General features: G+C 46.3%; 1 protein-coding gene and 6 non-coding genes across 8 annotated transcripts in view; 4 read left to right on the forward strand and 3 right to left on the reverse strand.

Moving 5' to 3' along the window:
* The first annotated feature begins 592 nt into the window (after nt 1-592).
* On the forward strand, nt 593-664 carry trnad-guc (transfer RNA aspartic acid (anticodon GUC)). Its single transcript has one exon. It is a non-coding gene; the product is annotated as a tRNA-Asp (tRNA).
* A 1,023-nt stretch (nt 665-1,687) lies between these two features.
* Nucleotides 1,688-1,759, reverse strand: trnad-guc (transfer RNA aspartic acid (anticodon GUC)). The gene has a single exon. It is a non-coding gene; the product is annotated as a tRNA-Asp (tRNA).
* Nucleotides 1,760-2,720: 961 nt separating this feature from the next.
* On the forward strand, nt 2,721-2,792 carry trnad-guc (transfer RNA aspartic acid (anticodon GUC)). The gene has a single exon. It is a non-coding gene; the product is annotated as a tRNA-Asp (tRNA).
* Nucleotides 2,793-3,815: 1,023 nt separating this feature from the next.
* trnad-guc (transfer RNA aspartic acid (anticodon GUC)) lies at nt 3,816-3,887 on the reverse strand. Its single transcript has one exon. It is a non-coding gene; the product is annotated as a tRNA-Asp (tRNA).
* An 11,401-nt stretch (nt 3,888-15,288) lies between these two features.
* On the reverse strand, nt 15,289-15,360 carry trnah-gug (transfer RNA histidin (anticodon GUG)). The gene has a single exon. It is a non-coding gene; the product is annotated as a tRNA-His (tRNA).
* A 5,441-nt stretch (nt 15,361-20,801) lies between these two features.
* Nucleotides 20,802-20,873, forward strand: trnae-uuc (transfer RNA glutamic acid (anticodon UUC)). The gene has a single exon. It is a non-coding gene; the product is annotated as a tRNA-Glu (tRNA).
* Nucleotides 20,874-24,466: 3,593 nt separating this feature from the next.
* LOC137302066 (zona pellucida sperm-binding protein 3-like) overlaps nt 24,467-27,447 on the forward strand; it is a 113,469-nt gene continuing 110,488 nt past the window's right edge. The window contains exons 1-9 of one of the 2 annotated variants that reach the window (XM_067971757.1): nt 24,467-24,866; nt 25,761-25,876; nt 25,964-26,067; nt 26,159-26,336; nt 26,422-26,548; nt 26,629-26,708; nt 26,791-26,912; nt 26,985-27,119; nt 27,207-27,368. In XM_067971757.1, coding sequence (XP_067827858.1) covers nt 24,480-24,866; nt 25,761-25,876; nt 25,964-26,067; nt 26,159-26,336; nt 26,422-26,548; nt 26,629-26,708; nt 26,791-26,912; nt 26,985-27,119; nt 27,207-27,325 — 1,368 coding nt within the window. In that variant the 5' untranslated portion in view covers nt 24,467-24,479 and the 3' untranslated portion in view covers nt 27,326-27,368. Of the gene's footprint in view, nt 24,867-25,760; nt 25,877-25,963; nt 26,068-26,158; nt 26,337-26,421; nt 26,549-26,628; nt 26,709-26,790; nt 26,913-26,984; nt 27,120-27,206; nt 27,369-27,447 lie in introns of those variants that run through there. The other variant, XM_067971756.1, reaches the window with a different exon arrangement.

The following is a 27,447-nucleotide window of genomic DNA, read 5'->3' on the forward strand; positions in this document are numbered from 1 at the left end:
CGAGGTACTCAATGCTGTGGAATTTTAATTCACTTAAGAATTATTAATTCTACAAGAAACTTGTTGAATTTTGAAACGCAGAGATGAAACAGGTTGATGAATGACGGGATCTGAAGTCTGTCAGATTTGAACCTGCGCGGGGGAAATGAATGAATTTCGAATCTGTCACCTAACCCACCAGTTAGTAAAAATCACAATTGCTCTGCATCCAGTCCTCAAATAGTCTCCGTACAATAATATTCTGAAAGTGACAATCACCTGTTTTTTTGCTCTGTAGTTTTTGTTCAGGAAGAAGGTCGGCGAAGACATAAAATTAAAAGTTAGCGTCTGAAAACTGCTACCTCCCAGTCGGGGTATTAAACCCCGGACTAAGGTGGGGCAACTCACCACGATAAGAGAGAAAGAAAGAACGAAAGAAAGACAGAGTCAGTTGTCGTTGTCTAACAAAGAGATGGAAATGTAAATGGTTCTTTCAAGAGTGGCCCGTGGAAAATGAAACAAACTGTCATCAAATAAATAGTTAAAAGAAATGCACTGATACGTGAAGCATGTCTAACACCATCTGGGATGAGTGCACAGTCAACGCAGCAGTTCCTCGTTAGTATAGTGGTGAGTATCCCCGCCTGTCACGCGGGAGACCGGGGTTCAATTCCCCGACGGGGAGTTTAAACTTATACCGCCTTTTAAAGCTTTTTCTCTCATTTATCTCTAATATTCGATGCGGAATATACAGTGTAAAACTGACTCGGAGTTTCCCACTTTCCCCGATTTAATTTCACTGATATTCCAGCGGTTTTAAAATCTGCTCTCAGCTTCACTCTTCACCTCGATGTTCGACTGGTTTCTGTGATGTTGGGGATTTCGGGAGGAGGCCGAGATGGATCATCCACTCGGCACTTCTGGCTGAAGACGGTTTCTAAAACTTTGCACTCACACGCTGGGCTTTACCATCATTGAGGATGGGGATGTTCATAGAGCCTCTTCCCATTAGTTGTTTAATTATCCACCATCATTCACAAATGGGTGTGGCAGGACTGCAGAGCTTTGATCTGATCCGTTGTTTGTGGGATCGTTTAGCTCTGTCTACAGCATGCTGCTTCCACTGTTTGTCAAGTAGTCCTGTGTTACTTTCAGGTTATTGGTGTGTGTATATGTCTGTGTGCGAGTGTTTATGTAGCTCGGAATGTGTGTGTTTGTGTATGTGTGAATATGACTATGTCTGTCTCACTTGTTATATGCGTTTCTGAGTGTCCCTCTCTTTCTTTCTATCTGTCACTTTTAACCTGCTCCCCAAATAATTTTTCTCTGGACCTTGACGAACAAAGAGATAGAAAGTAAGTCTTCTTTCAGCAGTGGCATGTGGAAAATTAAACAAATTGTCATCAAAGAAGTAGTTAAAATAGATTCACTGAAACATGCATCCTTTTCATTGCTGCATGTGAGATCTTTCATGTCTGCGCCTGTTCCGAGACCTGTCTCTCTCTGGTGACAGCGCGATTCTGCGTTTCATTTCTTGCCCATCATTGTGGTTCTCACATCGAGCTGAAGCGTGAGGCAGAGAGCAGATTTTTAAAATCGCTGTGAAATCAATTTGTGGAAGTGGGAAAGGCCGAGTCAGTTTTTCATTGTATTTTCAACATCCAATATTGCAGATAAATGAAAGTGAAGCTTCGAAAGCAGCAATAATCTCCTCGTCGGGGAATTGAACCCCGGTCTCCCGCGTGACAGGCGGGGATACTCACCACTATACTAACGAGGAATGCATGCAGACATTTGCCGTATATTCACCACAGATGCTTCACGTTTCAGTGAATCTGTTTGAACTGTTCATTTGATGACAGTTTGTTTAACTTTCCACGGACCACTGTTGAAAGAAGAATGACCGACCACTTTTCCATCTCATGTTGGATCATGATGTGGGTAACGCGGGAGAGAGTGAGACAGATCTTCTCAGGAAAATATAGAAAATATGAGGCACATACACAGACAGACAGACACAGACACACATACACATGGATTGACTCAGAAATACTGAGAGTCAGAATATGGATAATTTGGCTGATTTTTGTTCCATTTCTGTCGTAGATTTCGTGAAATCTTGCAGATCAATTAAAATGAGCATAAAACTCGAGGTACTCAATGCTGTGGAATTTTAATTCACTTAAGAATTATTAATTCTACAAGAAACTTGTTGAATTTTGAAACGCAGAGATGAAACAGGTTGATGAATGACGGGATCTGAAGTCTGTCAGATTTGAACCTGCGCGGGGGAAATGAATGAATTTCGAATCTGTCACCTAACCCACCAGTTAGTAAAAATCACAATTGCTCTGCATCCAGTCCTCAAATAGTCTCCGTACAATAATATTCTGAAAGTGACAATCACCTGTTTTTTTGCTCTGTAGTTTTTGTTTAGGAAGAAGGTCGGCGAAGACATAAAATTAAAAGTTAGCGTCTGAAAACTGCTACCTCCCAGTCGGGGTATTAAACCCCGGACTAAGGTGGGGCAACTCACCACGATAAGAGAGAAAGAAAGAACGAAAGAAAGACAGAGTCAGTTGTCGTTGTCTAACAAAGAGATGGAAATGTAAATGGTTCTTTCAAGAGTGGCCCGTGGAAAATGAAACAAATTGTCATCAAATAAATAGTTAAAAGAAATGCACTGATACGTGAAGCATGTCTAACACCATCTGGGATGAGTGCACAGTCAACGCAGCAGTTCCTCGTTAGTATAGTGGTGAGTATCCCCGCCTGTCACGCGGGAGACCGGGGTTCAATTCCCCGACGGGGAGATTAAACTTTTGCCGCCTTTTAAAGCTTTTTCTCTCATTTATCTCTAATATTCGATGCGGAATATACAGTGTAAAACTGACTCGGAGTTTCCCACTTTCCCCGATTTAATTTCACTGATATTCCAGCGGTTTTAAAATCTGCTCTCAGCTTCACTCTTCACCTCGATGTTCGACTGGTTTCTGTGATGTTGGGGATTTCGGGAGGAGGCCGAGATGGATCATCCACTCGGCACTTCTGGCTGAAGACGGTTTCTAAAACTTTGCACTCACACGCTGGGCTTTACCATCATTGAGGATGGGGATGTTCATAGAGCCTCTTCCCATTAGTTGTTTAATTATCCACCATCATTCACAAATGGGTGTGGCAGGACTGCAGAGCTTTGATCTGATCCGTTGTTTGTGGGATCGTTTAGCTCTGTCTACAGCATGCTGCTTCCACTGTTTGTCAAGTAGTCCTGTGTTACTTTCAGGTTATTGGTGTGTGTATATGTCTGTGTGCGAGTGTTTATGTAGCTCGGAATGTGTGTGTTTGTGTATGTGTGAATATGACTATGTCTGTCTCACTTGTTATATGCGTTTCTGAGTGTCCCTCTCTTTCTTTCTATCTGTCACTTTTAACCTGCTCCCCAAATAATTTTTCTCTGGACCTTGACTAACAAAGAGATAGAAAGTAAGTCTTCTTTCAACAGTGGCATGTGGAAAGTTAATCAAATTGTCATCAAAGAAGTAGTTAAAATAGATTCACTGAAACATGCATCCTTTTAATTGCTGTATGTGAGATCTTTCATGTCTGCGCCTGTTCCGAGACCTGTCTCTCTCTGGTGACAGCGCGATTCTGCGTTTCATTTCTTGCCCATCATTGTGGTTCTCACATCGAGCTGAAGCGTGAGGCAGAGAGCAGATTTTTAAAATCGCTGTGAAATCAATTTGTGGAAGTGGGAAAGGCCGAGTCAGTTTTTCATTGTATTTTCAACATCCAATATTGCAGATAAATGAAAGTGAAGCTTCGAAAGCAGCAATAACCTCCTCGTCGGGGAATTGAACCCCGGTCTCCCACGTGACAGGCGGGGATACTCACCACTATACTAACGAGGAATTCGTGCAGACATTTGCCGTATATTCACCACAGATGCTTCAAGTTTCAGTGAATCTGTTTGAACTGTTCATTTGATGACAGTTTGTTTAACTTTCCACGGACCACTGTTGAAAGAAGAATTACCGACCACTTTTCCATCTCATGTTGGATCGTGATGTGGGTAACGCGGGAGAGAGTGAGACAGATCTTCTCAGGAAAATATAGAAAATATGAGGCACATACACAGACAGACAGACACAGACACACATACACATGGATTGACTCAGAAATACTGAGAGTCAGAATATGGATAATTTGGCTGATTTTTGTTCCATTTCTGTCGTAGATTTCGTGAAATCTTGCAGATCAATTAAAATGAGCATAAAACTCGAGGTACTCAATGCTGTGGAATTTTAATTCACTTAAGAATTATTAATTCTACAAGAAACTTGTTGAATTTTGAAACGCAGAGATGAAACAGGTTGATGAATGACGGGATCTGAAGTCTGTCAGATTTGAACCTGCGCGGGGGAAATGAATGAATTTCGAATCTGTCACCTAACCCACCAGTTAGTAAAAATCACAATTGCTCTGCATCCAGTCCTCAAATAGTCTCCGTACAATAATATTCTGAAAGTGACAATCACCTGTTTTTTTGCTCTGTAGTTTTTGTTTAGGAAGAAGGTCGGCGAAGACATAAAATTAAAAGTTAGCGTCTGAAAACTGCTACCTCCCAGTCGGGGTATTAAACCCCGGACTAAGGTGGGGCAACTCACCACGATAAGAGAGAAAGAAAGAACGAAAGAAAGACAGAGTCAGTTGTCGTTGTCTAACAAAGAGATGTAAATGTAAATGGTTCTTTCAAGAGTGGCCCGTGGAAAATGAAACAAATTGTCATCAAATAAATAGTTAAAAGAAATGCACTGATACGTGAAGCATGTCTAACACCATCTGGGATGAGTGCAAGATCAATGTAACAGTTCCTCGTTAGTATCGTGGTGAGTATCCCCGCCTGTCACGCGGGAGACCGGGATTTAGTTCCCCGACGGGGGGTTTAAACTTTCGCCGCCTTCCAAAGCTTTTATCTCCAATATTGGATGCGGAATATACAGTGTAAAACTGACTCGGAGTTTCCCACTTTCGCCAATTTAATTTCACTGATATTCCAGCGGTTTTAAAATCTGCTCTCAGCTTCACTCTTCACCTCGATGTTCCACTGGCTTCTGTGATGGTGGGGATTTTGGGAGGAGGCCGAGATGGATCATCCACTCGGCACTTCTGGCTGAAGACGGTTTCTAAAACTTTGCACTCACGTGCTGGGCTTTACCATCATTGAGGATGGGGATGTTCATAGAGCCTCTTCCCGTTCGTTGTTTAATTATCCACCATCATTCACAAATGGGTGTGGCAGGACTGCAGAGCTTTGATCTGATCCGTTGTTTGTGGGATCGCTTCGCTCTATCTGCAGCATGCTGTTTGTCAAGTAGTCCTGTGTTACTTTCATGTTATTGGTGTGTGTATGTTTGTGTGTATATGTCTGTGTGTGAGTGTTTATGTCGCTAGCATGTGGGCTTCCATTTTTACAGCTTTTTTAATTTAAACTCTTGGGGGCCGGGATTCCTGGGCCTTCTCCTTCACACCACATGAGAGGAGGCGAGAAGGCCCGAAACAGCAGGTAAATGCCTTTATCGCACAGCTTGTGGGCCCGGAGGAGCAGGAGTGCTTCCCCCTGGCCCAACAAGCCAACCTGCCGTGATCCCACACAGGCGATCGGCCGACCCCCTCCAAATCTCCGACACCCCTGCACGAGCGACAAACCCCATGATCTCCGACCCCCGCGATGACCCCCGACCCCCGATGACGGACTCGCCGATGCCCCCGATGAGTGACCCACCCATGACCTCATGACCCCCGTGACCCCCATCCCCGATAAAATCATGCCCAATGGGTTTGATTCCCGTTGTGTTATCTCTCTGTCGGTTTGCTGATAAACGTTTAACTCGCGGCCTGTTCCCGTCAATGGTCACAAGTAGTAACAGACAGAGCGGGTCTGACCGCCCCGAGATGTGGAGAAGACATCAGTTTAGGACAAATGCCTCAAATCAAATGGTCTCCCGGCACCGAGAGAGATAAATTCCAGAGAAAAAGGCAGAAGAGAAAAGAGAAATAAAAACTCAATAAAGACACTATCAATATTTCCCATTCTTGATGCCTGTCTATTTCTTCCCCAACCTTTCTGTGCCGGTTAAAATTTCAGTGAAATAAATGCGAGAATCGACTCAAAGAACGAGAACAGAGCAACAAAAATCACCGAACACAGAATCAAACCCAGAGACCTTCAGATCTTCAATCTCACGCTCTCCAAACTCAACTATTTCGACTCCACTGCAAATTGGACTTTGTGACATCACCTTGGACAAAAATATAAACCGGGTGGAATTTCCCCTCCCGCTCATTCCTCCCTCTGGGGGAATGGGACCCGGTCAGATCTCGGAGCTCAGGTTATGTTAATGTTCAGCTGATGATATCTTAATATTATCTTGTGTTTGGCCTCATTTAATCAGGTTCATGGGCACTTTCTTCCATCATCCCTTCTCCCTGAAAGGAATGTGGTGCAGCGGTTGCCAAATTTAACAGGAAAAATCAATTATCGCCCGCTTTTCACAGGAGAAGAAACTCATCCTGGAGATTCACGCGGAGCAATTTCCCAAATAATGGTCCCGCCCGGGATTGAATCAGAGACTTTTCATGAGTGATGTAAACATGATAACCGCTGCACTCGGGAAACCACTGCTCAATTTAAGGCATCGTGTGCCTTCTCCGTTAAACAACTTCTGTCCCACACTTAAAGCTCTCATTCCATCTCTTTCTCAAACATTTCACTGACCAAAACTTCACAAGTCACAGAGGAAAAAGACTTAATTTCAAAATCATGAAACTCCCGAAGGAGCTGCGGGGACAGACTGAGCGGTGTCACTGAGTGCAGAGATACAGAGAGACACCAGCAGAGGGAGGTAGAGAGCGGTGTAACTGAGCACAGAGATACAGAGAGACACCAGCAGAGGGAGGTAGAGAGCGGTGTAACTGAGCACAGAGATACAGAGAGACACCAGCAGAGGGAGGTAGAGAGCGGTGTAACTGAGTACAGAGATACAGAGAGACACCAGCAGAGGGAGGTAGAGAGCCGTGTAACTGAGTACAGAGATACAGAGAGACACCAGCAGAGGGAGGTAGAGAGCGGTGTAACTGAGTACAGAGATACAGAGAGACGCCAGCAGAGGGAGGTAGAGAGCGGTGTAACTGAGTACAGACATACAGAGACACACCAGCAGAGGGAGGTAGAGAGCGGTGTAACTGAGTACAGAGATGCAGAGAGACACCAGCAGAGGGAGGTAGAGAGCGGTGTAACTGAGTACAGAGATACAGAGAGACACCAGCAGAGGGAGGTAGAGAGCGGTGTAACTGAGTACAGAGATACAGAGAGACAGCAGCAGAGGGAGGTAGAGAGCGGTGTAACTGAGTACAGAGATCCAGAGAGACAACAGCAGAGGGAGGTAGAGAGCGGTGTAACTGAGTACAGAGATACATAGAGACACCAGCAGAGGGAGGTAGAGAGCGGTGTAACTGAGTACAGAGATACAGAGACACCAGCAGAGGGAGGTAGAGAGCGGTGTAACTGAGTGCAGAGAGACAGAGAGACACCAGCAGAGTGTCCAGGAAACCAACCTTTTATCTGAAATCTGAGGCGAGATATAAACTGCACAGAGTAGAGGAAGCATTACTGTGTATCTAACCCGTGTTTTACCTGCCCTGGGAGTGTTTGATTTGACAGTGTGGAGGGAGCTTCATTCTGCATCTAACCCGTGCTGTACCTGTCCTGGGAGTGTTTGATGGGGCAGTTCAGATGGAACTTTAATCAGTCTCTCCACATAACTGAAGTCCCTCATCCCTGGTACCATTCTAATAAATCTCCTCTGCACCCTCTCTAAGGCCTTGACATCCTTCTTCATGTTACGTGCCCAGAATTAAACACAATACTCCAGCTGAGGCCTCACCAGTGTTTTATAAAGGTTTTGTATCAATTCCTTGCTTTTGTATTCAATGCCTCAATTAATAAAGCAAAGGGCCCCATTTGCTTTTTTAACTGCCTTCTCAACTTGTCCTGCCACCTTCCAAGATTTGTGTAACTACACCCCGAGTTCTCTCGATTCCTGCACTCCCTTTAAAATTGTGCCATTTCGTTTAAATTGCCTCTCCTCATTCTTCCTACCAAAATGTATCAATTCACAATTCTCTGCATTAAATTTCATCTGCCCATTTCACCAGTCTGTCTATGTCCTCCTGAAGTCTGTTACCATCCTCAACATTGTTTATTACATTTCTGAGTTTCGTGTCATCTGCAAACTTTGAAATTATACCCTGTACTCCCAAGTCCCGGTCATTAATATATATCAAAAAGAGCAGTGGCCCTAATACCGAGCCCTGGGGGGCACCACTGTATACTTGCCTCCAGTCTGAAAAACAACCGTTCACCACTCCTCTCTGTTTTCTGCTCCTTAGCCAATTTTGTATCCATGCTGCCATTGTCCGTTTAATCCCATGGGCTTCAATTTTGCTAACAAGTCTATTGTGTGATACTTTATCCTCCCTTAATCTCTCCCTGCATAGAAACTCCCCGACCCATATTCATGGCCACCCCCTCGACCTTGCCATCTCACGTGGTCTCTCTTCTCCTGATCGTGTCAATCATGGATAAGGCCATCTCTGATCACTTCCTTGTAACCCTCTCCACCCACATGGAATCAGAGAATCATAGAAAGGTCACAGCATGGAAGGAGGCCATTTGGCACATCGAGTCCTTACCGGCTCCATGCAAGATCAATCCATGTAGTCCCACTCCCCCAATGCACATCATAGAATGAACTCAGGAATCCCACGCCACTTTCTATGAGCGGTAACAGGCTGCGGTTATGGTGCAGACCGGGACCCAGGGCTGAGGCTGTGGTCATCAGTTACTCTGGGAGTGGCACAGTCTGGTTCATGACCAGGCGGGGGTGAGAGTAACACCAGAGAGTCAGGATGGTGTTCAGAAGGGTGTGGGTTCCAGCTCCAGTTCCAGGACTGGGACACATGATCCAGACTGACTGTGTCGTGCTGAAAGGGAGCTGCATCGTGAGAGGTGCTGTCCTTTGAATGAGGTGTTTAATGGGGGTCCCTTCTATCTGCTCCGAGGTGTAAAAGATCCCGTGGCAATTTGTGAAGAGCAGGGAGTTCTCCCGGTGTCCTGGCCAACATTCTTCCCTCGACCATCAGCACCCAACAAACAGGAGATCGGCTCAATATCTCATCACTGTTTGTGGGATCTTGCTGTACACAACTTGTCTGCTACCTTCTCTTAAAAACGATAGTGACTGAACTTCTAGTGAAGTGCGTTGGGATGTCCTGAGGATGTGAAAGGTGCCATACAAATGCAAGTTCCTTGTTTCTCACAGGGGGCCGTGTCTCGCTCCTCGTCTCATTGAGTCTCTCAGTTGATTGGTCCGTTCTCTGCGCAGATGGGGCCCGACTCACTGAGTGTTTCCCGAATGTTCTGTGTGTGTTTCACTCAGACTCGGGCTTTACAGTAAATAATAAAAGGACTGTAGTCAAACACTTGGCCATGAGCTGCTGCCCAACCTGTCGTGACATTGTTGCTTGCTTCCCTTCAGTTTTTGGTGCACTGTTGCCTCATTTCTCAGTGTGATTGTGGGACTGACACAGAAATGAGAGAGAAAGCAGCAGCCACAGCCTGGACTGCAGGCAAATTGGGAGGCTGAAACTAAAAGTTAACTATTCCCACACCGGGAATCGAAGCCGTGCCACCTGGGTAAAAACCAAGAATCCTAACCGCTGGACCACATGGGAACTAAAATAAAGCACTAGCAGGAAGGGCACTGAGACTACAACCGGAAAGTTAACGGACGATTCAAAGGAGGCATTCACAATTATGAAAGGTTTTGACAGAGTGTGTAAAGAGAAATTGTTTCCAGTGATGGAATGGTTAATAACCAGAGGACACAGATTTCAGATAAATTGAAAGAAATCATTGGGGGATTTGGAGAGATTTTTTTACACAGCGAGTTGTTATGATCTGGAATGCACTGCCTGAAAGGGAGGTGGAAGCAGGTTCAATAGTAACTTTCAAAAGGGAATTGGATAAATAGTTGACGTGTAATAAATTGCAGGGCTGTGGGGAAAGAGCCGGGGAGTGGGACTAACCCACTTCCTTCTGTGTTCATCCCTGGAAAAAACCCTCCCCCAGGTCACTTACAAAGGCACTTTCAAATTCCCAACTCTCTGGACTTTGTCCCTCCATTCACCACGACATTTCTGCAGCTACTGATTTGCTCAATCACACCCTCACCTCCACCTTTGACGCCCTTGTACCCATTAAAGCCATCACTCTCCCTCACCCTGGTCAATCCCCCTGGGTCTGCCCTCATTTCTGCTTCCTTAAGTCCAAGGGACACAGCTTTGAAAGTTTATGGTGGACAACTGCTTTGGCCATTCATCGCCAGATCTGGCTGGACCACATAAAGCACTATCGGGTCCTGTCTCCTCTGACAAAACTGCTCACTATTCCAGGATCATCCTGGAATGTAAAGATAACCCCCGGCTTCTCTTCTCCACTACAAACCGTCTTCTTAAACCCCACTCCCCTCACTCCTCCACCCTCACCTCCAACAAAAAGTGCGAGGAGCTCATGGACTTCTTTGTCACTGAGATTGAGACCATCCATTCAGCTGCCTCTGCCGCTCCCCTCCCTTCCCCGAGCTCACCAAGTTTCTCTCCTATCTCCCCTCATGCCCTCGCTGAGCTCATCTTGACCATGAGACCCACCTCCTGCTCCCTCAACCCTATTCCCAACAATCTGCTGACCACACAACCTCCCTTCCTGGCCCCATGTTAGCTGACATTGTTAATGGTCTCTTCTCCTCAGGTACTGTCCCCCTCCCCATCAAATCTGCCGTCATCACCCTCCTTCTCAAAAGACCCACCCTTGACCCCTGTGTCCTTGTAAACTACCACCCCATCTCCCACCTCCCTTTCCTCTCCAAAGTCTTGTCACCTCCCAAATCCATGTCCATCTTTCCCACAACACCATGTTTGAATCCCTCCAATCAGGTTTCCACTCCTGCCACTGTACTGAAACGGCCCTTGTCAAAGTCACAAATGACATCCTCTGTGACTGTGTGGATGGAGATTTAATCTTCATTTAACCCTTGATGCACCTGCCCCCGGAATGTTTGATGGCACAGTGTCGAGGGAGCTTTACTCTGCCATGTACTGTACAGTATCAGTCTGTGATTGAGCAGAGCCCTGCTCTTTAATGGAAATTATTCTTTCGAAGAGCCACTGAGCCCCTAAAGCAGCCTCCGAGACCCAAAGTCTGATTTCCATCCCACAGTTCCAGCAGTTAGCGAGGGCTGGGCCACGTTAACAGCAGCTCTCTGTTCCTGGTCTGGAGCTGAGGTGTTGTGTATTGTCCCTGACACAGGGACCAGACGGTGAGCTGCTGGCTCCTATTGTTCTGGGATCATTCCCTGCTGCTCTGTTCTCACCTCTTCACTGGGTCTCAGATTATTACCAGCCATCTTCCTGATCAATAAACAATCGGCAGTCTGACCGCGGAGATTTGAAATGTGTGAAACATTTCATGTGTCTCATCCCTCTCCCTGGACACAAATAAATAGGCCGTCATGAAATGTTCACAGTCCATTTCTTGAGCCTTCTCCTTCTTAGAAGAATCTTCTAAACTCCTTGCTAAAGTGACCTTTGATCATAATGTCTTGTTTTGCGGTATGTTCTAGATTGTTCCAGGTCAGCATTGTAATAATTCGGGGTAGTTGAAAAGTGGGATCATTATATTAAATCGAGATATTGATCACAGCCCCGCCCCCCGAACATTCAAACCACCGTTCAGGAGGAGAACCCCTCTGCTCGCTGACCTACATTGGCTCCCAGTCCACCAACATCTCAAATTTTAAATTATCATCCTCGTGTTCAAATCCCTCCATGACCTCGCCCCTCCCTATCTCTGTAACCTCCTCCACCCCGACAACCCTCCGAGATCTCTGAGCTCCTCCAATTCAGGCCTCTTGCGCATCCACGATTTTCATCGCTCCACCATTGGCGGCCGTGCCTTCAACCGTCTGGGCCCAAAGCTCTGGATTTCCCTCCCTAAACCTCCCGCCTCTCTGCCTCTCTCTCCTCCCTTAAGACACTTAAAACCTACCTCACCTGTCCCAATATCTCCTTATGTGGCTCCGTGTCACATTTTGTTTGATAATCGCTCCTGTGAAGCGCCTTGGGACGTTTTACTCCGTTAAAGGCGCGATATCAATGCAAGTTGTTGTTGTTGGGGTGGAGAAAGGGTTTTCTTTCTTTTTATGAATCTTTTCTATCTCTCTATTTCTTTCCTTTCTCGGACTCTGTTTTCCGGGTCTGTTTACTGACACACATTACAATCTGTGTCACTCGGTGTCTAACAATGTGAGGCAATGTGTTTTATTCCCGCTGTGTTATCTCTCTGGCGGTTTGCTGATAAATGTTTAACTCGCGGCCTGTTCCCATTAATGGTCACAAGCAGTAACAGACAGACAGAGCGTGTCTGACCGCCCTGAGATGTGGAAAAGGCATCAGTTCAGGGCAAATGCATCAAATCAAATGTTTATCGAGCACCGAGAGAGACAAAAACCAGAGAGAAAGGCAGAAGGAAATAGAGAAATTAAAGCTAAATACAGACATCCTTGATGTCTCTCTATTCCATCCCCAACCGTTCAGTGTCGGGTAAAAATGTCAGTGCAAATAAATGTTCGAGAATCGGCCCGAAGAAGAAACAAAATAACCCAAAACTGCCGAAACCCGGGATCAAATCAGGGACCTTGAGATGTTCACTCTAACGCTCTCCCACCTGAGCTATTTCGGCCCCACTCTTAATTTCCTTTTGATCACCCTCTTGGAATAAAATATAACCCCGGGTGGAATTGCCCCTCCCGCTCATTCCTCACTTCGGGAGAATGAGACCGACCATCAAGGAGAGATTTTCTGAGACTCTCGTTGAATCTCATTTATATTAAACATTCCTTGAACTCTCTGCCGGGGGGATTCAGAGCTGGGGTTCGCCATGAACCAGCTTCCCCTCAATTCCCAGCTTTATCAGTGAATCGACCAACAAACGCTCCACAGAGCTCAGGTTATATTAATAATAAAAACAGTAAATGCGGGAAACACTCAGCAGGTCAGGCAGCATCTGTGGAGAGAGAAACATCCTTTCAGGTCGATGACCTTTCATCAGAACTCTCTCCACAGATGCTGCCTGACCTGCTGAGTATTTCCAGCATTTTCTGTTTTTACTTCAGATTTCCAGCATCTGCAGTTTTTTGTTTTTGTTTTACAGCTTGTATTAATGTTCTGCTGAAGATATCTTAATATTATCTTGTTTTTGGGCCACTTTAATCAGGTTCATGGACAAATTCTTCCATCATCCCTTCTCCCACATCGCTTCTCTCTCTCATTCATTCTTTTCTCCTTTCAATCCAGAAGAGGGCGGGAATCAGAGCTCACCCCCCGAACCCTCCGCACACAGACCCCCGTCTACCACCCCGTGTGATCCAAGAGACAATTCAATACATTACACTCTGTATAAACACAGAAAGCTGACACACCAGGGGAGATCGCACGGTGTTGGACACGGAGTGAAATAAACTGAAGTGTTTATAAAAAGTTACAGATCACAACCCGTGTCTCTGTCTCTCTCCACCATCCCCAGCCGGTGCTGTGTTATCCGATCTCACCCAATGTGTTCCTGGGAATTTTCATCAACATCTTTGAATGTGGCAGCAGAAGTTGGTGAAACCGTTCAAACAGCATCCGGTTCCTTGGCTTAATAATAGAGAAATAAGAGTACAAAAGCAAGGAAGTTATGTTAAACGTTTATTAATCAATGTTCAGGCCTCATATGAAGTATTTTGTCCAATTCTGGGCACTATAATTTATTAAGGATGTAAAGGTCTTGGAGAGGATGGAGAGGAGATTTCCCAGAATTATACCAGGGATGGGGTTTAGTTGTGTGGAGAGACTCGAGAACCTGGGATTGTTCTGCTTCGAGCAATGAAGGTTAAGGGTAGAAGTAATCCACGTGTTCAAAATTAAGAGGGGTTTTGATCGAGTAAATAAGGAGAAACTTCACCCACTGGCGGGAGGGTCGGCAACCAACGGACGCAGATTTAAGATAATTGGCGAAAGAACGAGAAGGGAAATAAGGAGATTTTTTTACACAGCGAATTGTTATGATCTGGAACGCACTGCCTTAAAGGATTGTGGAGCTCGATTCAATCGTAACTTTAAAAGGAGAATTGGATAAATACTTGAGAATCTCTCCACAGATACTACCTGACCTGCTGAGTGTTACCAGCAGTTTCTGGGTTTATTTTTGAGCTGTCACTCTAGCAGTTTTCCTGACAACCTGCAACTTGCCTCAAGGACGCAGCTGCAAGCACAACTTTCTTGTGCTCTTCTCACACACAAGATCGCACTTTACTTTCCGACACACGCGCTTTAAAATCTGCCGTTTCCGCACACAGCGTCCTGCGCCACGAGAATTTGAAAGACCTTCCGCTCATCGCCTGTAATCGCCCCTTTTTCCCCACAGGCGCTCTTTACATTTATCCTCTACTCGATTCAATCGCACGTATCAACATAACTATTAAGATCAAGGCGGAACACTTCCGATCTTACTGCACCGCCCCAACTTGCCAAATGTGAACCTTTCAACCGCCATTCGCAGCTCTGTAGCGCTGCCCGTCACTCACGCAACTCAACTGCTGAGAGAAAAGAGCCAACAAGCATCAAAACAAAAAACAGTTCTTCAGTTACCATCCCCTGGATCACAAGACTCACCAAGTAAATTTCGTGAACATTCGGGCGGCTGTCTTTCCAGAGACCAGCCCTGCTTTCGTCGTGTTTGTCTGTCGAGCGGTCACGCAGATCGAAATGTATCGACTGGTTTCAAGGCACAAATGAACATTGGTGAGAATCGGACATGTGCCCAATAGAAACAGCGGTCGGAGCAGAACAAACTTAAAGGAGTGAGATCGTGAAAGTGAATGTTAGAGTCGGCAATGCCGCAGGAAAGTGTCCATGAAATGGAAGGAGGAAAGTAAAGGCGGCCTATTGACTGTGGAAGGAAGAAAAAGCTTGGAGAAGAGGCGGGTTTGAACTGTGGAACATCAAGTACAGGCATGTGAGAGTGCTGGGATTTGATGGAATAAATAGGTTTTCAACACCACCAAAAAATGTTTTTTTCATTTATTAAATATTGATATTTTGTTGTTTTATATTCGCAAGCGCGGGAAAGAATAAAAGGAGCAGCGCACACTGTGCCGTGACTCGGATTCGAACCGAGGTTGCTGCGGCCACAACGCAGAGTACTAACCACTATACGATCACGGCGCCACACGTCAGTGGCAAGAGATCTGCCCGAACTATTTAAATAGCGCCTTTAAGGTAGCAAAACGTCCCAAGGCGCTTCACAGGAGCTTTTTCAAACAATATTTGGCCCCGAGCCACAGAAGGAGATATTAGAAGCAAAATACTGCAGATGCTGGAAAGCTGAAATAAAAACAGACAATGCTGTAAATAATCAGCAAGTCAGGCAGCGTCTGTGGAGAGAGAAACAGAGTTAACGTTTCAGGTCGATGACCCTTCGTCAGAACTGGAAAAGGTTGAAGATTAAACAGTTTTTAAGCAAGTAGAGAGCGTTTAAGGAGCATCTTAAGGGAGGAGAGAGAGGTAGAGAGGCGGGGAGGTTTCGGGAGGGAAATCCAGAGCTTTGGGCCCAGTCGGTTGAAGGCACGGCCGCCAATGGTGGAGCGATGAAAATCGTGGATGCGCAAGAGGCCTGAATTGGAGGAGCTCAGAGATCTCGGAGGGTTGTAGGGGTGGAGGAGGTTACAGAGATAGGGAGGGGCGAGGTCATGGAGGGATTTGAACACGAGGAGGAGAATTTAAAATTTGAGATGTTGGTGGACTGGGAACCAATGTCGGTCAGCGAGCAGAGGGGTTCTCCTCCTGAACGGTGGTTTGAATATTTGGAGGGGGAGGTGAAAAGTCTCTCGATTTGATATAATGATCCCACTTTTCAACTCGGTTGGAGATGGAGGCGGTAGTTTGCAAGGACCGAGAGGTCAAGGGTGAGTTTTTTGAGGAGGGGGTGATGACGCCAGATTTGAAGGGGAGGGGGACAGTACCTGAGGAGAGGGAACCGTTAACAATATCGGGCTAACATGGTGGCCAGGAAGGGAAGTTGGGTGGTCAGTAGTTTGGTATGAATAGGGTCGAAGGAGTAGGGGGTGGGTCTCATGGTCAAGATGAGCTCAGAGAGGGCAAGAGGGGAGATAGGAGAGAAACTGGAGAAAGATGTGAGTTCAGGGCTGGGGCAGGGGGAACCTTAGGGGAAGTTTAGCTTGTGGGTGGGGGAAGGGAGGGAAACGGCAGAGGCAGCTGAACGGATGGTCTCAGTATTAGTGACAAAGAAGTCCATGAGCTCCTCGCACTTGTTGTTGGAGGTGAGGGGGGAGGGGCAGGGGAGAGGGGTTTAAGAAACCGTTTTGCAGTGAAGAGAAGCCGGGGTTATCTTTACATTCCAGGATGATCCTGGAATATTGAGCAGTTTTGGCAGAGAGCAGGACCTGATGGTGTTTTAAGTGTTCCCGCCAGATCTGGCGATGAATGGCTGAACCAGTTGTCCGCCATAAATTTTCAAGTCTGCGACCTTGGACTTAAAGGATGGGAGATGAGGCTGCACATCACATCCCTGAAACATTGTTACCCATTTCTGTCTGAAACTGATGAGTGTGTAAATAGTAAGTAACAGGAAAAAAAAGTATTTTAAGCATCAAACTTAATTCTGATTATTATTATAGCATAAAACCTGAACAGCCCATCCCTCAAACACTGATATAAAACCAGTCCCAGGACCCTGAGCCACTGTGAAAATGCTGTGATCCCGACCTGATTCGAACTCGCAGTTTTCTGATCGGGAATCAGACGCTGTCAGTTGCGACAGGAGGTGGATCCGGATCCAGAGGAGGGAGATCGGTACCGACCGCCGCCGGGACTCTCGGAGGGCGAGAGGCGGAAGCAGCAGCAGCCAGACCGCCTCAACAACAGCTCAGGATCCCCGCTCTCTAATCCAGCCGTTGCCGGCCGAGAGCTGCCGGTCCCGGCCTGAGCCGTGTCTGGGAGCCGCCTGCCGGTCTCTCTTTACTGAACGGGACCGATCCAGGTGCAGCTCACACACAGGCCCAGGAATCCCACTCCGGACAGATTCACTTCTTTAAACCTTGTTTAGATTCAGTGAATTGGGATTTAATTCAATCCTCATCTGCCCTCCGCTCTGTCAGTTCAGAACTTTATTTAAACCGATACTTGGAGCTCTGTTTTACAGGGTGTCGGCTGTTTAAGTATTTCTCAGTCCCACTACTCCCATGAATAACACTTTTTGCTGCTAACTGCTGATTGATACAAAGTGCCCAGGAATTGGGGAATTTCTCCCGGGGACCGGGAACTGACTCGGATTCGGCTCAACCCTCAAATCCACAAAGTTTTTGTCACTGCTGCTGTCCAGGATTAAAGGAAGGGACCGAACCAGAAGCGGTTTTAAATTATTACTGACAAATCAGGGACAAAGGCAAAGGATACAGTCTGCTTATCTGCAGGGCTGAGTCCCTGCCCGCTTCACTGTCTGTCTGTCTGTCTCCCGGTCTATCCGTCTGATTGAGTCTCTGCTTTATTCTCTGGCTCTTTGTTTGCTGTCTGCAGGCCTCCCGACCCGACTGACTGACTAACTACCGGACCGTGTGTCGGAATGAATGACTGGGACTGAGTGTCTGCCTATTTATGGACCTGAATGGCCACATTTCTCAGTCCCTGCCTTCGCTCTGTGTCACGGGCCTGTCGCTGTCTCTCAGGATGACAACACACCCACACCCTTCACACACCGCCTTTGACGACTGAACGCAGGTTTGCTCAGTCTGTCCCCGCAGCTCCTTCGGGAGTTTAATGATTTGGAAATGAAGACTTTTTCCTGTGTGACTTGTGAAGTTTTGATCAGTGAAATGTTTGTGAAAGGGAAGGATTGAGAGCTTTTAGTGTGGGACAGAAGTGATGTTGTTTCATGGAGAAGTCACGCGATGAAATGAACATGAGCAGCGGTTTCCAGAGTGTGGCGGTTATCACATTCGTTTCGCACACGAAAGATCTCTGGTTCGACCCCAGGCGGGAATGTTATTTGAGAATTTGCTCTTGTGAAAAGTGGGAGATAATTGGCTTTTCCTGTTGAATTTAACAACGGCTGCACCACATTCCTGTTTTCATAAACACTGAACATTTTAACCAGACTCTTAAAAAACAGTCTTTAAAATGAGAACGGATAAAAGTTCATCACATGCAAAACACAATAACTTCCCCACGTGTCATTGGGTAACCAGGTTAGTATTTCCGTCAGTCAGTCTGCAGAAAGTTATCGCTTCATTAATGGCGATTACAACAATTTTTCATCTTTCATGTGTTCATTTAATAAAGTTCACAATTGTTTTGTGACAATTGTTTCATTGACCGGGAATCGAACCCACACCGCGGCGGTGAGAGCCCTGAATCTAAACCACCAGATGCCGCGCAGTGGGTCGAGTCACGGATCGGCACAGTTGATACAAAGAACAAATTAAAAAGTAGAAACAGAAAATGTTGCGAACTCTCAGCAGGTCAGACAGCGTCTGTGGAGAGAGAAACAGAGGGAATGTTTCAGGTCGGTGACCTTTCATCAGAACTCGCTCCACAGATGCTGCCTGACCGGCTGAGTGCATCCAGCATTTTCTGTTTATAGTTCAGATTTCCAGAATCCGCAGCACTTTGCTTGTGAAATTAAAAAGTAGCCCAAGTTGATGAAAGTTGCACCAGTGAAAATCCTGGGTGGAGATTTAGAGGATGCGACAGTGGGAAGGGCTGGACTGCGATTCGAACAGTCCTCCAAGCAAATTTCGGGGAAGTCATCGAAATTTAAAAGAGGACTTGGAACGGGAATAGAACGACAGGCTCACGTGACAGGGCATTGGTATTCGGAATGTACAAAATGCAGTCCCCACTGCTCTGATGACCTGAATCAGACAAATAGTAATTCACAACACAGGACAAATCCATTTGATTTGAGTTTTGGAAACCCATTCACGACAGCAGCTGTCTCCCATCAGTTTACTTTTCCAAACTAAAGGGTATGAAGCTTGCACGAGTGATGATCTGTGCTGTATTATTTCTGAGCAGCAGACTCACCTTGCCCCATCAATGCCTATTTGTTGGAAGGCGCAGTCCCCATTGGTCGAGGGGATCGGTTTTTCGAGCTGTGATTCACCATCCTCTATTTCAGGAATATTCCGGTTTGCTGAAAATGAGATGAGATGAAACGAGCAGGTCCAACGAGCCGGTCTGTCACACGACACGGCATCTACAAAGTTGTCTCTTGCACTTCCAGTGAAGCGGAGGGCAGTTTTCACCCTTAAACCAACAAGTTAGGTGGCGCAGTAAGTAGTGTAGATGGGAGCAGGAAGTAGTGAAGGAACATTGATGATTAAATGAGAGGGTAAAACTGTGGCAGATGGAGTTCAATGTGGGGAAGTGAGATATAATCCACTTAGAACAATAAAAAGATAAATCAGAGTATTTTCTAAATGACGAGAAACTAGGAACTATGGAGGAGCAGAGAGGTTCAGGGGTCCATCTCCAGAAATCACTAAAGACGAGTGGACAGGTACAAAAAATAATTAATGGAATGTGAGCCTTCATCTCAAGGGGCTGGAATACAAAGGGTGGAAGTTATGATGCAGATGCATAAAGCTCTGGTTAGACCACATCTGGAGAACTGTGTTCAGTTCTGGGCACCGTACCCCAGGAGGGACATATTGGCCTTGACTGGGTGTAGAACAGATTCACCAGAATGATACCGGGGCTAAAAGGGTTAAATTATGAGGACAGGTCTTCCAGACGAGACTTTTATTCCCTTGAGTATAGGAGGTTAAGGGGTGATCTAATTGAGATGTTTAAGAAGATAGGGGGGAGGGGAGTGTAAGAAGATGGTTTGTAGTGGAGAAGAGAAGCCGGGGATTATCTTTACATTCCAGGATGATCCTGGAATAATGAGCAGTTTTGTCAGAGGAGAGCAGGACCCGATAGTGCTTTATGTGGTCCAGCCAGATCTGGTGATGAATGGTTAACCAGTTGTCCACCATAAATGTTCAAGTCTGCGTCCCTCCGGCTCACAGGAGTGGAAATGAGGGCAGTACCAGGAGGATCGACCAGGGTGAGAGAAGAGTAATGGTTTTAATGGGGAGAAGGGCATCAAAGATGGAGGTGAGGGTCTGATCGAGCAGATGGGTAGCTGCAGAAATGTTGTGGTGAATGGAGGGCCAAAGGCTGGACAGTTAGGAATTTGAAAGTGCTGTTGTAAGTGACCTGGGGGAGAGTTTTTTCCAGGGATGAACACAGAAGGAAGTGGGTTAGTCCCACTCCCCTGCTCTTTCCCCATATCTCTCCAAATTTTTTCATGTCAACTATTCACTCAATTCCCTTTTGAAAGTTACGATTGAACCCACTTCCACCGCCCTTTCAGGCAGTGCGTTCCCGATCATAAAAACTCGCTGCGTAAAAAAATCTCTCCTCATTCCCCCGCCCGTGGCTTTTTTGCCCATTGATCTTAAATCTGTGCCCTATGGTTATTAACCCTTCCATCACTGGAAACAGTTTCTCCTTATTTGCTGTATCAAAACCTGTCATAATCGTGAACCTCCATTAAACCTTCTGGGTGTAGTCTCAGTGCCCTTCCTGCTGACCATCCCTTCAGTTCTCATGTGGTCTAGCGGTTAGGATTCCTGGTTTTCACCCAGGCGGCCCGGGTTCGACTCCCGGTGTGGGCATAATAGATTTTTAGTCCCAGCCTCGCAATGTGCCTGCAGTCCGGGCTGTGGCTGCTGCTTCCTCCCTCGCTTCTGTGTCAGACCCACAATCACACTGAGAAATGAGGCAGACCACAGCTCTTAAAGGGACAGTGCACTAAAAGCAACAATGTCCCGACAGGTCACTCAGCAGCTCATGGCCAAGTGTTTGACTACAATCCTTTTATCATTCACTGTAAAACACGAGTCTCAGTGAAACACTCACAGAATATTCTGGAAAAACTCAGCGAGTCAGGCCGAATCTGTGGAGAGAACAGACCAGTTAACTGAGAGTCTCAGTGAGACAAGGAACGAGACACGGCACTTCACAAATTGTCACGGGATCTTTTACACCTCGGAGCAGAAAGAAGGGACCCCCATTAAACACCTCATTCAAAGGACAGCACCTCTCACGATGCAGCTCCCTCTCAGAACGACACAGTCAGTCTGGATCATGTGTCCCAGTCCTGGTACGGGAGCTGGAACCCACACCCTTCTGAACACCTGCCTGACTCCCTGGTGGAACTCTCACCCCCGGCTAGTCATGAACCAGACTGTGCCACTCCCAGAGTAACTGATGACCACAGCCTCAGCCCTGGGTCCCGGTCTGCACCATAACCGCAGCATGTTACCGCTCATAGAAAGTGGGATTCCTGTGTTCATTCTGTGATGTGCATTGGGGACGTCATGGATTGCTCTTGCATAGAGCTGGTATGGACTCGATGGGCCGAATGGCCTCCTTCCGTGCTGTAACCTTTCTATGATTCTATGATTCCATGTGGGTGGAGAGGGATACAAGGAAGTGATCAGAGATAGCCTTATCCATGATTGACACGATCGGGAGTAGAGAGGCCACGTGAGATGGCAAGGTCGAGGGGGTGGCCATGAATATGGGTCGGGGAGTTTCTATGCAGGGAGAGATTAAGGGAGGATAAAGTATCACATAATAGACTTGTTGGCAAAATTGAAGCCCATGGGATTAAACGGACAATGGCAGCTTGGATAGAAAATTGGCAAAGGAGCAGAAAGCAGAGAGTAGTGGTGAGCGGTTGTTTTTCAGACTGGAGGCAAGTATACAGTGGTGTCCCCCAGGGCTCGGTATTAGGACCACTGCTCTTTTTGATATATATTAATGACTGCGACTTGGGTGCACAGGGTATAATTTCAAAATTTGGAGATGACACGAAACTCAGAAATGTAATTAACAATGTTGAGGATAGTAACAGACTTCAGGAGGACATAGACAGACTGGTGAAATGGGCAGAAACATGGCAGATGAAATTTAATACAGAGAATTGTGAAGTGATACATTTTGGTAGGAAGAATGAGGAGAGGCAACATAAACTAAATGGAACAATATTAAATGGAGTGGAGGAATAGAGAGACCTGGGGGTGTAGTTACACAAATCTTTGAAGGTGGCAGGACAAGTTGAGAAGGCTGTTAAGAAAGCAAATGGGGCCCTTCCTTTATTAATGGAGGCATTGAATACAAAAGCAAAGAATTGATACTAAACCTTAATAAAACACTGGTTAGGCCTCAGCTGGAGTATTGTGTTCAATTCTGGGCACGAAACTTTAGAAAGGATGTCAAGGCCTTCGAGAGGGTGCAGAAGAGAATTACTAAAATTGTATCAGAAATGAGGGACTTCAGTTATGTGGAGAAACTGGAGAAACTGGGGCTGTTCTCCTTGGAGCAGAGAACGTAAAGGGGAGATTTGATAGAGGTGTTTAAAATCATGAAGTGTTTTGATGGAGCAAGGGAGAAACTTTCCAGTTGCAGAAGGGCAGTTACAACACGGGTTAGATAGAGAGCAAAACTTCCTCTACATTGATATCAAACACTTCCAGGGAAGGGACAGCACGGGTTATCTGCAGAATGAAGCTCCCTCTACACTGTCAAATGAAACACTCACAGGGCAGGTAAAACAGTAATGCTTCCTGTACTCTGTGCAGTTTATCGTAGCCATGATGTGGAGATGCCGGTGATGGACTGGGGTGGACAAATGTAAGGAATCTTACAACACCAGGTTATAGTCCAACAGTTTTATTTGAAAATCACAAGCTTTCGGAGCTTACCTCCTTCGTCAGGTGAGTGAAGGGTTCTAAAAACACTAAGAAACCTTCACTCACCTGACGAAGGAGGTAATCTCCGAAAGCTTGTGATTTTCAAATAAAAATGTTGGACTATAACCTGGTGTTGTAAGATTCCTTACATCTGTGCAGTTTAGATCTCGACTCAGACTTCAGATAAAAGGTTTGTTTCCTGGACACTCTGCTGGTGTCTCTCTTTCTCTCTGTACTCAGTTACACCGCTCTCTACCACCCTCTGCTGGTGTCTCTCTGTGTCTCTGTGCTCAGTTACACCGCTCTCTACCACCCTCTGCTGGTGTCTCTCTGTGTCTCTGTGCTCAGTTACACCGCTCTCTACCACCCTCTGCTGGTGTCTCTCTGTGTCTCTGTGCTCAGTTACACCGCTCTCTACCTCCCTCTGCTGGTGTCTATCTGTATCTCTGTACTCAGTTACACCGCTCTCTACCTCCCTCTGCTGGTGTCTCTCTGTATCTCTGTACTCAGTTACACCGCTCTCTACCTCCCTCTGCTGGTGTCTCTCTGTATCTCTGTGCTCAGTTACACCGCTCTCTACCTCCCTCTGCTGGTGTCTCTCTGTATCTCTGTGCTCAGTTACACCGCTCTCTACCTCCCTCTGCTGGTGTCTCTCTGTGTCTCTGTGCTCAGTTACACCGCTCTCTAGCTCCCTCTGCTGGTGTCTCTCTGTATCTCTGTACTCAGTTACACCGCTCTCTACCTCCCTCTGCTGGTGTCTCTCTGTATCTCTGTACTCAGTTACACCGCTCTCTACCTCCCTCTGCTGGTGTCTCTCTGTATCTCTGTGCTCAGTTACACCGCTCTCTACCTCCCTCTGCTGGTGTCTCTCTGTATCTCTGTACTCAGTAACACCGCTCTCTACCTCCCTCTGCTGGTGTCTCTCTCTAACACTTAATCCGCTCTGTTTTTTTTTTCTTTTTTTCCTTTTTTTTAACCGCAAGTTAAGGCAACAGGTGAATATCCACGAGAAGGCACGGAAAAGATAAGAGAAAAAGGTTTTTCTTTCTTTTTTTTTCTTTTTTTGTTGAGAGTCCATCCTTTTTTTTTGTTTTCTTCCAAATTAGGCCCCCCTTTTATAAGAAGGGGGGTGTGGGGTGTGCTTACAAACTAAAAACCCAAAGAAACCAAAACCAATTTTTCAAATTAAAACTTTATTCGCCTCGTCCAGGATGCACTCCAGCCCCTGCGGTGCCCACCGGTCGCGGAAAGCCTCGAGCGTACCGGCAGACACCGCGTGCTCCATCTCCAGGGCCACCCGGGCGCGGAGCATTCCGCGGAAGAGAGGCAGACAGGCCGAGCGACCGCCCCCGTGGACCGCAAGCATCCTGGACCTGTGGATATCCAGGATGCACTCCAGTTTCGTCGAGTTTTCTCGTTTATCCTGGGACAATTGGAGTCAGGTGACTGCAGGTTTTGTATAAAAGGTGCTGGTTGGTGGGTGAAGTGATAGTTGAGTTGTTTGGTATCATGGGGGATTTTGTAATGAGAGGTTTGTTCCCAGTGCTGGTGTTAGTTGGAGTGGTTTGTTGCTCTGATATTTGGCAACAGTTTCGAGGCCACAGATTTCAATGGAGAAGAGTAAAACCCACCCCTGTGCCCCAGAGAGTCCCTCCTCATGTCCCTCCCTTTGGTTCCCATTTCAGTGTGTCTGAGGGGAGAAGTCTGTCTTCACTGCAGACTGTGATAGTGCAGTGTGGAGAGCGGAACCTGCTGGTGAGGGTAGACATGGATTTATTTAGAACCAGGCACCTGATTAAAGCTGCTGACCTGACCCTGGGGACAGCAGGTTGTCGGCCAACTGGCATCTACTCTCAGAACCACACTGTCCTCTTTGACTATGGGCTCCATGAATGTGGCAGCAGATTGCAGGTAATGTGATTCCTCAACTCTTGTTCCAATTTCACTGTGTAGATTACTGCCCACTCTGAACTCATTAACATCGGGTGAAACTCCAGCCACTGAGGAGATCCCTGAATGGAATCTGTGTATAAATTCTTGCCCACTGTTAAATATCACCCTGTGTGAAACTACTTCTTTATGTTGCCATGTCTATCTTAGCTTTACTTTTAAAGAACTTCAACTTGTCACTGAGGGACTGCATCTTTCTTAAATGGGTCATTACTACTCTCTAACTCAGATTCAATTCTATTGACCTTGAACCTTCACCGACATTTCTCCAAACCACTCTGTTCTTTTGTGCCTCAATTGATTTATCTTTTCCGTTCCTTCCTGTGGATATTCTGGCCTGCTGCCTCAACTTGTGGTCAATGAATGTTCAGTGTGGAAGTTCCTGTTGAGACTTCTCTTGAAAGATGAAACAAGTGGAATAATAATTGGGATACAATGTATTAAAGGGGAACTCCACTTTTGGTTATTATACCTGCCAATCCCCTTGATTCCATGGACACAGATGAGGTTTAAAAGTGATGTTGTGTTTTGTGCTCCATATCAGGGGTAACTTGAAGCCCCTTAAGGTGAAAGCTCTATTCTATTTGGGAAAGAATGCTCATCAAATCTGGCAGTGCCAATCATTTCAGGGTTTCAGACTGCATGCCTGAAGTCCCCTGTAATAGAAGGTGGACCGAGCAGAGTAACAGAGGCTGCTCCAGGCAACTTCCACCAATGGTGGAGCTGCTTCAATCATGTGTCATTGAGAAGCAGCTGAAACCCCTCAAACTGCTGCTTAACAGGGCAGGAAAATGACCAGAAAAAGATTTTGTCCAATGAAACCAGCTCTTCATTCCTTAACCTGATGTCTTTCAGATGGCTGGAGATTTCCTGGTCTACACCACCCACCTGAACCACACCCCAAATGCTCGTGGATCTGTCATTGTGAGAACTAATGGAGCAGTCATTCCCATTGAGTGCCACTATTTTAGGTAAGAATCTTTACTCTGTGGCAAATAAGGTCTTCAGCAGGTGCAGTTCTTTGACGTTGTCCTGAAATTACACTCCTGTCCTTCCAGGAAGGGCAATGTGAGCAGTGACCCTATCAAGCCCACCTGGATCCCATTCAGCTCGACCAAGTCTGGAGAAGGGCTTCTGTCATTCTCACTGCGTCTTATGAACGGTATGTGATGGGTGGATGGGGAGTGCTTTTCTGTTGTCTCCCACTGGGAGTTACACCCACTGTCTCCAACCCTTGTCCTCTTGTACTTCAGATGACTGGCTTTCAGAGCGCACCTCGACTGTCTACTACCTGGGTGACCTCATTCACATTGAGGCCTCTGTTTCAATGACCAACCACATGCCCTTGAAGCTCTACATTGACAGCTGTGCAGCTGCATTGAGCCCAGACAAGGATTCCACCCCAAGATACAACATCATTGACTACCATGGGTAAGGAGCTCTGTGTTCTCCAGCTGGTTATGTCTCAATCGGTTCACTTAATTCACTTTTTTCCCTTTTTTTAATCTTTCTTCAGTTGCCTCCTGGACAGCAAAGCTGAGGACTCCTTTTCGACCTTTGTGTTGCCAAGAGGTGAACGTGAGCTGGACAAACTCCAGTTTGACCTGGATGCGTTCCGCTTCTTTGGAGATGACCGTTCCTTGGTAAGAGGAAGCCAAACATTGGGTCCCCCATGTTGGGAGGAGGTCACTAAATAACAACTTGTATTGAATGTGTCCCTCAGATTTTCATCACCTGTCACCTGAAAGTTGCTGCAGTGGATCGGAGAGATTCCATGAACAAAGCTTGTACTTTCCAGAATATGTAAGTTCCCTCTCTCTCTCAGGGATGTGTTGTATTAAAGGATGATGGACAACCTGGTTGATAAATGGATTCTCTGGTTTAGCTGGACCCCATTGGAAGAATGGACCAATGACGTTTGTGCCTGTTGTCATCTGGGCAAGTGCAGTGCCACGAGGGAATTCCTCGTTGATTCCAGAGGAAGGAGGGATCTTGTATTTGGACCTGGTAGGACATTGATCCTCTTGATTGTTGGAGGTCACCCTTTACCCTCTCTAACTGGAATGTTTGATATTGCAGGGAGTGATGCTGAATTGAAGTGGGAGGGTGAGGCCTCACTTGGACCCCTGGTCATTCTGGATCCTGATGTGACAGACCTGGCAACTGAGCCCCTTAATGAGGTTGAGCAAAGGATGCAGGAGAGGTCTCCGGGTGGTGAGTTGGCCGACTGCTAGTTTCCATTTTCCCTCCGTATTTCCTTCACTCACTGACCATTGGTTTTTTTTGTTCCTTTTTTTTAAGGTGTGGCGTCTGAGGTGGTCCTGATTTTGGCCCTGACAGTGACTGCTGTCTCTCTGATCTCTGCTTCTTTGATTGCCTTGTTCCTGCACAGGAAACACAAGCAAACCCAGTTCAACTAGTTATCAAATGACTAATAAAGCAGTGACTACTTGTATCTTCTAATGGCTGGTTGCTCATTTTTCATTATCTGGCTCCAATCAGCATGCAATGGGTGCTTAATACTGTTAGTAACACTGCACTC

The sequence above is a fragment of the Heptranchias perlo genome, chromosome 35 (genome assembly GCF_035084215.1).
Source record: "Heptranchias perlo isolate sHepPer1 chromosome 35, sHepPer1.hap1, whole genome shotgun sequence".
In the NCBI taxonomy this organism is placed as follows: domain Eukaryota; kingdom Metazoa; phylum Chordata; class Chondrichthyes; order Hexanchiformes; family Hexanchidae; genus Heptranchias; species Heptranchias perlo.